At 35.9% G+C, this 12294-nt stretch overlaps 1 protein-coding gene across 1 annotated transcript in view; it reads left to right on the top strand.

Annotated features, from left to right (window-relative positions):
* The window catches only part of HSPA4L (heat shock protein family A (Hsp70) member 4 like), a 50009-nt gene that overhangs the window by 30990 nt on the left and 6725 nt on the right, over positions 1-12294 (top strand). Inside the window, exons 13-17 of the mRNA XM_082611755.1 lie at positions 1889-1987; positions 3917-4054; positions 7727-7852; positions 8151-8258; positions 10685-10804. Coding sequence (XP_082467881.1) covers positions 1889-1987; positions 3917-4054; positions 7727-7852; positions 8151-8258; positions 10685-10804 — 591 coding nt within the window. The remainder of the gene's footprint in view (positions 1-1888; positions 1988-3916; positions 4055-7726; positions 7853-8150; positions 8259-10684; positions 10805-12294) is intronic.

Below are 12294 nucleotides of genomic sequence, written 5' to 3'. Positions count from 1 at the left end.
GCCCTCATGGAGTTTAAAATCAATTAGAGAAGCCAAAGTCTAGAGGCACGTCCATTAACTTACCCACTAGTGATAATATTCCTATGAACCTTCTTAAAATTATTTTAAAAGACTAACAAATTACTCTCATATCAATTGTAAGATGTACAGTTTTCCACTTAATATATCTGAAATTGGGATGGGTCATTCAAATGATAATATCTTATATTCACTGTTGCCTATGGCAGTAATCATGAGAAGTTCTCATCATCTGTCTGTACATGTGTGAACTTGGTTGTTATTCCTAATGGCACGAGTAGGCAATTGCAACCCCTTGACATTAAACAACTTAAGGACCATTCAAGGAAGGAATATCAGTCCTGGTTTTTGTCCAAAAATAATCTATTGACTCCTTCTGGTAAGATAGAGAAAAAAAACATCATAAAACTTGTAGAATAGGGGACTTCCTTTGGCGGTCCAGTGGTTAAGACTCCACTGCAGGGGGCACGGGTTCAATACCTGGTCGGGGAACTAAGATCCTGCCTGCCACATGGTGTGGCCAAAAAAAAAGAAAGAAAAAAAAAAAAAACTTGTAGAAGAGGTGTCAGTGGCTTATAAGAAAACATTAGAGACCATACTGGAGCAATTTTTAAACAAATGGATGGGTCACTAATGCTCTTGATGGCACAGAGAACAATATTGTGTAGAAAAATTCAGATATCAACAACTGAATTAAGTGATTTAGAAGAGTTGGATTCTTAATGTCAAGTAGTTTTAGAAATACCTTAACCATATTATTTGGTTTATTTCTTTTAGAGATATGAATATATACACAATAGAAGAGCTCTTTCAATAAGTATAAAATAAAAATGCTAAGTGATAAAGTATTTTGGCCTTAATTGGCAGCATTGTTTTCTTAGTATTACATGAAATAGAGTTATTAATGTATTTGTGTCTTTCCGCATTACCCCAACTCACCACTATAACACATTTTCCACCGCTTTTCCATCATAGGGTTGGGAAAATTGTAGAGTTGGAAGGTGGTAGGGCAGAGAGGATGGGGGGTGGAATTTCAGTAGCTGACCTTTTAACTACGAAGAACAGTGGTGTAAATTATCTTCTAACTTGTTTTTCTCTTTGGCACAAATAAGCATTTATTCAAGATAGCCTTCTGGACATTAAATGTATACTTAACTCCATATATATATATATATATATATATATATATATATATATATATATGAAGACCTAAATTATCCTGATTCTTGAATTCCAGGCTTTCTCCTTTTTAGGAGGATGGTGGTGGGTAAGATTAAGAAAGACCAGAAAAACTTAATACTTGTGATTGTTTGCCAAGTGGAGAGTCCACCTTGGCAATCTTATGGGTTGAAAATTTGTCTTTTAGACATTAAAAAAAATATTAAAAGTTTACACTGTAATAATTCAGAGACATCTACTTTGACAGTTTTGATACATTTCATTTGAGTATTTTCCTACATTTAAAAAATATAATTGAATTTATGTGTAATACTTAAATTTTGTATCTTTTTCTCTTTATTTTCCCACATTAAGTTCTTTATAAACATTTTTCATGTCAAGTTTAATGTTCTCTTTTTTTGTGAATCTTGGTTTGTGAATTTGACTTGAGAACAATTTTCCATTTATTTTGCAGTTATTTGGCCACAGGTGAATGAAACAAGATTTATTCACGTAGCATCAAATAGATCTTTTCATTTTACTTACTACCTGTTAATCTAGTTATTTATAGTTACTCTCAAAAACAGCTTCTACTTCACTGTGTTCACATATTTGAAAACAGGCTTGAACTCTAAGATGCTGTTCATTACCAAACAAATAGAAAAAAGAAAGAAAGACTCCAGATATTGTCAATTACATATTTTCTTTGCAGGATAAAATGCAGGTTGACCAGGAAGAAGAGGGTCATCAAAAATGTCATGCTGAACACACTCCAGAAGAAGAAATTGATCATACAGGAACCAGAACAAAGGTTTGTTATACTATTACTGTGGTTGTGTCTTTTTGAGATTGATATTTTGAGTTAATACATTTGCTGTGTAATTCATGCTTTTAATACACCTGGTGTTTTTAATTTCGTATTATGAAAGTATATAACAGAATAAATACACTTCAGTGATTCACTATAGAAGATTTTTAAAAGAATGAACTCTAATATGAGTAAAATTATTTTTTTGGTGGGAAAAAAGATGTTTTTCATTAATTATTTTTTCTCATTAAAAATCATGTAATCTCAGAAAATAGAAACTGGAATAGGACAAATGAAGAAAACTTAAATTAGCAATAATGCTGCATCTGAATATTAACCACTCTAAGCATTTTGCTGCATATCATAAAGCATTTTTTGTACAAAATAATATTTTTGGAAGTAAAATTTTAAAGGATAAACGACTCTATTATTAAGTCATTATTTTATTAAGAAAATGATTGCTGATAGAAGGGAGAAACACCCTGCCCCAGTCACCCAGATGAATGTGGCTACAGCTCTAAACTATCATCTTTGACAGATTTTTCTAACCTGAACAGAAGTTAATCTGTGATGGTTAGCTGTATAGATTTTTTCCAAATGCTATAAAGATTCAGTTATAAATCCTAGTTGCTCAAGTAATATAAAACCTGAAACCCATTTTTCTAAATTTTTTATTTTATTCAATATGTTTGCCTTTAGTTATTCAACAGCTCTATTGAGATATAATTTACATACCATGCAATTCTCCCATTTAAAAGTACAATTCAAAGGTTTTTAATATACTCACAGAGTTATGCAAGCATTATCACAATTTAACAACGTTTTCATCACTCCAAAAAGAAGCCCTGTACCCATTAGCAGTAACTCTTTGTTTTCCTCCCAACCCTCCTCTTGCCAGCTCTAGGCACCCACTAATCTTTTTGTCTCATTGACTTGCCTGTTCTGGACATTTCATATAAACACAGTCATACAATATATAGTCCTTTAATGACTGGCTTCTTTCACTAAGCATGTTTTCAAGATTCATCCAGGTTGTAGGATATATCAGTACTTCATTCCCTTTTATGGCTGAGTAATATTGTATCATACAGATGCATACCACATGTATTCATTCATCAGCTGATGGACACTTAGATTGTTTCTACTTTTTGACTATTATGAATAATGCTATTATGAACAATCATATACAGATTTTGTGTGGATGGATATTTTCATTTTTCTTGGGTGCATACCTAGGAATGGAATTGCTGGGTCATATGGTATCTCTGTGTTTAACAATTTGAGGAACTGCCCAACTGTTTTCCAAAATGGCTGCAATATTTTACTATGTTGTCAAAAATGTATGAGGGTTCCCATTTCTCTATATCCTCACCAACTCTTCCTCTTTTTTTTTTTTATTATAGTCATCCTAGTGGGTATGAAATGGCATCTCATTGTGGTTTTTATTGTATTTATTTTTGGCTGGGTTGGGTCTTCATTGTGGTGCACGGGCTTCTCATTGTGGTGGATTCTCTTGTTGTGGAGCACAGGCTCTAGGCATGTGGGCTTCAGTAGTTGTGGCATGCGGGCTCTAGAGTGCAGGCTCAGTAGTTGTGGCGCACGGGCTTAGTTGCTCCGCTGCTTGTGGGATCTTCCTGGACCGGGGCTCGAACCTGTGTCCCCTGCATTGGCAGGAGGATTCTTAACCACTGTACCACCAGGGAAGCCCTCATTGTGGTTTTAATTTGCATTTCCAGAACAATATTTTTTATGTAGAAAGATTTAGTGTATACAGGGTGTAAAATACTATCAATATTAAAATAATGTTTTAAATTAAAGTATAGATGATAATAGTTTTGTTTGATTTTACTTTGTTTCATCAGAAATCAGTCTCTTAAATATATTTTTAAGCTAGTTTTAGAAATTTACACTTTTCTTGCATTTCTTTTGCAGTCTGTACCCTCAGATAAACAAGAGCGATTAAACCAGACCATTAAAAAAGGAAGAGTCAAGAGTATTGATCTACCTATCCAGAGTAGCCTGTGTAGGCAATTGGGCCAAGATCTTCTCAACATCTACATTAAAAATGAGGTATATAAATCAGAATTGATGTTGAAATAGGTGGTAGTGTGTTCTGAAATTTTTGTAGAAGTAAATGATTATCCCTCAAATTTGTGGAACCAGGCTATAACTCATAAGGAATTATTAAATAGATTATTGAACTACTTTATTTTGGACAAAATGCTGAGCTGTATTTGTGTCATGTACAGTGTAACTTTCACCTTAGTTACATGAAAAACATGGATTGTCTCCACTATAGAGAAAGGCCTTTCCAATACTAGTAATTCTTACCCCCTTTTATTGTGTCTTAACAGTAGCACACCCAGCAGACATTTTATAGGAAAGTATTACCAGCTCCCCTCTTCTAATGTGTTGTCCTTAAAGATTAAGGTTCAATTCAGAATGTTTTCTGACTTCCATTTAATACTTTTTAGAATCTGTTGTCATTCTTGAAATTTTCTTTACATATTTGCATGTTTCATTTTACAGTCTCTTGAGGAAAAGAGTGTGGTTTCTTTGCCAATAGTTGTGTGTAAAAAGTAATTTTTTTATATTAAAATTTACACTTAAGTGGTAGTTACTAATTTCTACAGGCTTGACTGGCATTAAAGAAGGTCAGTTTTCTCTAAAGTGCCAAATATTCTCCAATTGCTGCATGTTATTCTGGGAACTTCCTCAAGAGATTTTTGACTTTACGATGCTGCTCTTTCTAGTACCTAAGTATATCACCTATTCATTAATTATTAAAGGCTACACTTTATGTGAAGCATTTCTAGAGATCCTGAATAATTCTGAATTTGTATGATTTGAGACTAATTTTCTCAAAGGAATGAATTGTGGGGAAGTGCAGCTAATGATAAATTTTGTGTATAAGATTTTTTCTTAAATTTTTAAACGGCTCACTATTTTTTTAATTATTTTTTAAATAAAATTTTATTTATTTATTTTTGGCTGCGTTGGGTCTTTGTTGCTGTGGTGAGCGGGGGCTACTCTTCATTGCAGTGCGCGGGCTTCTCATAGCAGTGGCTTCTCGTGGAGCATGGACTCTAGGTGCGTGGGCTTCACTAGTTGCAGCATGCGGGCTCAGTAGTTGTGGCTCGCGGGCTCTGGAGCACAGGCTCAGTAGTTGTGGCGCATGGCTTAGTTGCTCTGGGGCATGTGAGATCTTCCCAGAACAGGGATATTTTACTTTACAATGTTGTGTTAGTTTCTGCTGTACAGCAGAGTGAATCAGTTATACCTATACATATATCCACTCTTTTTTAGATTTCCTGTCTCACTATTTTAAATTCACAAATACCAGTGCATTGTAGTATTATGTTTAAAATACTATGTTTTTTGTTAAAGTGCAAATTTTGTTTATTAGTCTTCAGATTCTTTCTTTGCTTTTGATTTTACAATAATGATTTTTGCTAACATCTTTAAATACTTTGATCTTATTTAATCCTCAAACCTATGAAGTGTAAGAACTGTTAGAGATCTACATTTAATAGACGAGGAAACAGGCAGAGGTAGACTGAATCACCAAAGTTCAGAGAGTAACCTTTTGTTTTGGAGCCAGGTAGGCTGTCTCCAAAGCTCAAGATCACAACCGCTATACTGTGTCACTTACCAAAGCCAACATTTATTCAGTACCAGTTATGTGTCAGTCACTGTACTAAATATTTTATGTGAATTACATCAATCTTATTAACAGCCATATGAGACAGATAGAAGTAAGCGCTCTAGGATAAGAAAACTGAGGCTTAGGTTAGGTGACTTTGCTGCAATTTCAAAGGTAGTAAGTGGGAAACCTGGGATTTGAACAACAATATGTACAATGACGTAGTCTATGGGGTTTTTTTTGTTTTCTTTTGTGGTATGCAGGCCTCTCACTGTTGTGGCCTCTCCCGTTGTGGAGCACAGGTTGCGGAGCACAGGCTCCGGACGCACAGGCTCAGTGGCCATGGCTCACAGGCCTAGCCACTCCGTGGCATGTGGGATCTTCCCAGACCGGGGCATGAACCTGTGTCCCCTGCATTGGCAGGTGGACTCTCAACCACTGCGCCACCAGGGAAGCCCTATGGTTTTTTTTTTAAAAAGCTTTTATTGAGGTATAATTCACATACCATACAATTCACTAATTTAAAGTGTACAGTTCAGTGGCTTTTGGTATTACATTATTAATTTTTTAAATTGTAAAATATATATAACGTGAAATTTGCCATTTTGACCATTTTTAAGTGTACAACAATTCAGTGGCATTAATTATATTCACAGTTATATAACCATTGCCACTATCTTTTTTAAAGATTTATTTATTATTCATTTATTTTATTTATTTTTGGCTGCATTGAGTCTTAGTTGCGGCACACAGGATCTTCGTTGAGGCATGCAGGATCTTTCATTGCAGCGCGCGGGCTTCTCTCTAGTTGTGGTGTGCGGGTTTTCTCTTCTCTAGTTGTGGTGCGTGGGCTCTGTAGTTGTGGCGTGTGGGTTCCAGAGCGTGTGGGCTCTGTAGTTTGCAGCATGAAGGCTGTAGTTGAGGCACGTGAGCTCAATAGTGGTGATACATGGGATCTTAGTTCCCTGACCAGGGATCAAACCCATGTCCCCTGCATTCTAAGGCAGATTCTTTACCACTGGACCACAAGGGGAGTCCCACCATTGCCACTATCTTTTCCAAAACCTTTTCATCACCCCAAACCGAAACTGTAACCATTAAGTAATAACTCTCATTCCTCCCTTCCCTCAACCCCCAGTAAACCAATCTATCAATACTTTCTGTCTCTATGAATTTGGTAGATAACTCATATAAATGTAATCATAGAATATTTGTCCTTTTGTGTCTGGCTTATTTCACTCAGCATAATGTTTTCAAGGTTTATCCACTTTGTAACATGTATCAGAGCTTTATTTCTTTTTATAGTAGAGTAATATTCCATTTTGTATATATACATTTTATCCATTCATCTGTTACAGATCAAGTGAGTTGTTTCCACCTTTTGGCTATTGTGAATAATGCTGCAGTGAACATTGGCATACAAATAACTGTTTGAGTTCCTGCTTTCAATTTTTTGGTTATATACCTAGGAGTGAAATTGCTGGGTCATAGTGTAATTCTTTATTTTTTTAGAATTTATTTATTTATTTTTGGCTGTGTTGGGTCTTTGTTGGTGCGCACAGGCCTTCTCCAGTTGCGGTGAGTGGGGGCCCCTCCTTGCCATGGTGCAGGGGCCCCTCCCTCACTGCAGTGACTTCTCCTGCTGCGAAGCACGGGCTCCAGGTGTACAGGCTTCAGCAGTTGTGGCACATGGACTCAGTAGTTGTGGCTCGGGGGCTCTAGACCGCAGGCCCAGTAGTTGTGGCACATGGGCCCAGCTGCTCCACAGTGTGTGGGATCTTCCCAGACCAAGGCTTGAACCTGTGTCCCCTGCATTGGCAGGCAAACTCGCAACCACTGGGCCACCAGGGAAGCCCCATATTGTAATTCTTTGTTTAGCTTCTTTAGGAGCCACCAAACTGTTTTTTCCTAAGCTGCAGTATTTTACATTCCCAACAGCAACGTATAAGGGTTTCAAATTCTCCAAATCATCACCAACACTTATGTTTCATTTCTTCGATTATAGTCATCCTAGTAGGTGTGAAGTGGTACTTCATTGCAGTTTTGGTTTGTATTTCCCTAGTGTTTTCATGGCAGCTAATCTGAAACTTTTTGAATAGGGGAAGATGATAATGCAGGACAAATTAGAGAAAGAAAGAAATGATGCGAAGAATGCTGTTGAAGAATATGTATATGATTTTAGGGACAAGCTTGGCACTGTCTATGAAAAATTCATCACTCAAGAAGTAAGTCTAAGTTTCGTAGTTTTTTATGAGAACTATTTAAATGTTTGCTTGAGAATGCTAATACGAATTATGTAAATAAATGTACCAAATGTGTGATTGTTGTCAGTCTTTTTGAGCACATTTAGGAATGGTTCTTAGTTATTTTTCCAAATTACAGAAGGCTGGTGAGAAAGATGTTTATAAATAAAAAGTCAGAAAAAAATAATTTTTTACACTTGAAAAACATTTTGTCCTTCCTTGATCACTTTTATTTCTAAGGAGAGCATTTTCAATCAGTATCTCTTAAATGTGTAACTAGGACTTGAGAAAACTGTCTGCAATATTGGAAGGCACAGAAAATTGGCTTTATGAAGAAGGAGAGGACCAAGCTAAACAGATTTATGTGGATAAGCTTCAAGAACTAAAGGTAAACTTTTTAAAGTCCATGTTAGTGTTGAACAGAACATTAAGTTGTCCTAAAAATTATGGTGTAAGGGCACAGTTATGTGTTTAATAAATATATAAGAAATTACTAAGGCAGGTATGTGTAAGAGGAAGTGTTCTCTGAATTTGAGAGGTGAGTAATGCTACATGATAACTGAAATTAAATAATGTATAATCATATTTGTCTATCATGATACTCAGATATAAAAATTTAGATTACCAGAGTGTTAATATTACTTTCATACAAGCCGTATGTTTCTGAGATGTCATTAAGAAGTGATTTGTCAACCTGACCCCTTATCCATTAAAGGAGTTACCCTTGCTCTGCTTCTTTCCCCCTTGACTGCTCTGAGTTTGAGGAGTAATACACTGCCCTTTCGTATTTTCACATTGTAACTAATGTGAAATTAGTGGGACACCAGGCCAGCAAAGAACTTCAGAAATAGTACCCCTGCTCTTCAGTGTCCTTTTACAAAGAAATAAGGTTACAAAGAAATAAGGAGATGTGTCCACCAGCTGCCCTTTTTCTACTAGGTCAGTGGTCTGACTTTAAGAAAGGACCACTATTACTCTTTTCCTCCTGCTTGCTACCCAGCGCTCCCCCCACACAGAAAAAAAAATGCTTTAAAAGATTAGAAGTTCAGATTGGAAGGATGACAGGAAATTTTAGTCTTTCCTTCTTAGTGTGAATCATAGCAATGCTTTAATGTGCACATGAATTACCAGGGGCCCTTACTGAAAAGCAAATTATGGTTCAGTATATCTGAGTTGGGCCCATGATTCTGCACTTTTTAATAAGCTTCTGGGAGATTCTGATGCTGCTGGTCCCTGAACCATTCTTTGAGTAGCAAGTGAATACACAGATGCTAAGTGATGACATTAATAAGGACCTCTAGCGTACAGGAAAAGGAAGCCCTTTAGGGATTCGCGGCGGCTGTGTGTGCAAAGTAAGTTACTTAAAAGCAAAAGAAGTTAATACCTTGCAAAAATTACCTTCATGCCAATAAATTACTTTCAAAGGGAATAATTAAAAAGCAATTTGAAAACCTAAGCTTATGAATGCAAAACTAGCTTTACTAGCTTTATTTTATCTTGGTGGTTTTTACTCCCCATCTCCCTAAAATATATATACTTGGGGCTGGAGGAGCAAACCAAGCAGCTGAGGCTAATAGAAATAACTGAAAAGCCCAGCACCCCCCAGAATGGATTATTTCACTTCAAATATATAAGTAACCATAGAAATCAATGTTACAGATGTTTTCACAGGCTTTACTGTTTTTTTGAGATAGCTTTTAGGAATTAAAATGCTTTCAAAAACATTAACAATAAAAAGTATAATGTGTAAAGAGACTAAATGCAATATGGTATCCTGGAACAGAAAAAGATGAAATCCACATAATCTGGAGTTCAGTTAATAGTAATACACCAGTGTTGGTTTCTTAGTTTTTTGTTTGTTTTTTTTTTTTTTTGCGGTATGTGGGCCTCTCACTGCTGTGGCCTCTCCAGTTGCGGAGCACAGGCTCCGGACACGCAGGCCCAGCGACCATGGCTTACGGGCCCAGCCGCTCCGCGGCATGCGGGATCTTCACGGACCGGGGCACGAACCCGTGTCCCCTGCATCGGCAGGCGGACTCTCAACCACTGCGCCACCAGGGAAGCCCGGTTTCTTAGTTTTGACAAATGTACCACGAGGTATAAGATGTTAACATTAGAGAAAAGGTGCTTGTCTCTTTATTGTTTCCTTTGTAACTTTTCTGGAAACCTAAAATTGCTCTAAAATAAGCTGATTTTTATTTAAATATGTAAAGGATTTGAAATAAAATATTTGTTTTTCTAATGCATTCCCCTCCTCAAAGTTATAGGAGGCTGTTTTAAAATTTAGAAACTCCCTCCTACCAGGCACCTGGGGCAAGGGGCTGAATGGGTTTTTTTGTTTTTAAGCACTATACTTAAAATACACATCCTAATCTAATGAATAAATATAACAAATAATATTCAATAGGTATTAAATATCAGGAAATCCCAGTAATCATGTTGCTTTTAGAGAGTTATATGCATTATAAATATTTGAAACCAAGTTTCAAATACATGAATTCTGCACGCAGTATATAGTCCTTATGGTTTTCTTAATGGTTTTATAGACTTTTAACACGTAACTTTAAAGTAATTAAAGCTTTTCTTTGGATTTGAGAGGAATCAAGAGGTAATCTTAATGAATGAGAAAAGATAGGCATTCCTGTGTAGGATTCAGTAAGCAAATAACCACTGGAACTCATCTCCATGTAGGAAAACAAGAGGGGACATATTTTAATCTGACCAGCTTTCTTTCCTATTCATCATTCTGTAAGGGCCCAATAAAAGTTGTTTTCTGTTAATAACTTTTTCTTTTTAAAAAACTTATGTTAACAGAAATATGGCCAGCCAATTCAAATGAGGTACATGGAACATGAAGAGAGACCAAAAGCTTTAAACGACTTGGGAAAAAAGATCCAACTTGTCATGAAAGTTATAGAAGCATACAGAAACAAGGTATTGAATTCATAAAGTAAACTGGTGATTATGATAATGTGTGTATTATGCAGAGAGGGTTGGGTAAATCTAAAAATTCTCAACTACAAAGCTATAGCAGTTGTTGCTACCAAATTCCAGAGACATTGTGCCCCAAACGTAAAACATTTTTTCTTTATTGTAAAATTATCAGTAAAGGATACTGATAATTTCAAATACAGTGCAGATATATGGCTTTAATCTTTTAAAATTCCCTAAAACTATATTATAAATTAATCCAGTGACCAAATTCATTGTTTTCTTCTTAGGGGTTTCATTATAGTGCAAAAGGTTTTTTTGGACCTTTTTTAATTTACAGGCCTCTTTGAAAATGGACTCTGCTAGCATTCATTTTGTCCCTTGGCCTCTTTTTCTTTTGGTTGCACTTTGTCTTCCAGTCTTTCAGTCATCTGTAACTCCCGTATCATTTATTGTTTTACATATGTGCCCAAATCTATCTTACTACCCTTAACATTTCCACTGTTTTTCAGCCTGAAATGTTTAGTTATATAGATAATATCTCCATTTGGATGTAACAGTAAGATTTGACAAAATTAAGCTGATGATTTTTTCCCTCTAAATCAGAGGTTAGCAGACTTTTTCTTTAAATGAACAAATACTAAATATTTTAGGCTCTGTAGGCCTACCATCTCTATACAACTATCCAACTTTGCCCTTGTAGTGCAAGAGCAAACACACAGTGTGTAAAGGAATGGGCATGGCTGTGTTCCAAAATAACTTTATTTAAAAATTCAGCAGGTTGGATTTGGCCTGCAGGACAAGTTTGCTGACTCCTGTTTTAAATAGATATTCACTATAATTCCCCCAGGTTTTACCACTGATGTTAAAATTGCATCAGTGGGCTGGAGAGCCCAGCACCAGAAAGATTTAGGCAGGGTATTATCAGAGCTTACATTTATCAAGCACCTACTAAATTTTAGGCACTTTGCACGAATTATTTCACTTTATTCTCACAAGAATGTATTATGTAAGAGAATTGCAGTGCTTAAGCAAACTTGTCAAGGATTACACAGGTAGTTTAAGAGATGCAGTCAGGATAAAACCTAAGCAATCTGAAACATACAGACCCTTAACAACTATACTGCTTTTCACTACACAATGTGGAGGGTGATTACTTATTAGAAATAAAAGATTTGTAAATTCTGTAAAATAAAGAGTGCAATCCAGCCAACCTAAAAGAATAATCCAGGTACTGATTGTGAATGTGCCTGCCAATGTCAATGTCCATATAAGTACAAATAGAATGTAAGGATAATGGAAAAGTCAGAAGGAACAAGCAGACAAATAAAAACACCAAGAATATTTCACATCTGGTATTGGAAGATCTGTATATAACTACTATAACCTAGTGTTCGCCAAGCTGTAGCAGTCTTCTTGAGGATGCAGGTTTAAAATATTATTCAAAGCAGGCAAGATTTCACTTATGCTCAAGAATTTTGAGTTACTATGTT

The sequence above is a fragment of the Mesoplodon mirus genome, assembly GCF_964341445.2.
Source record: "Mesoplodon mirus genome assembly, chromosome: 2".
In the NCBI taxonomy this organism is placed as follows: Eukaryota; Metazoa; Chordata; class Mammalia; order Artiodactyla; family Ziphiidae; genus Mesoplodon; species Mesoplodon mirus.
The sequence above is the reverse complement of the archived record's forward strand: the minus strand, read 5'-3'. Positions and strand labels throughout refer to the sequence as shown.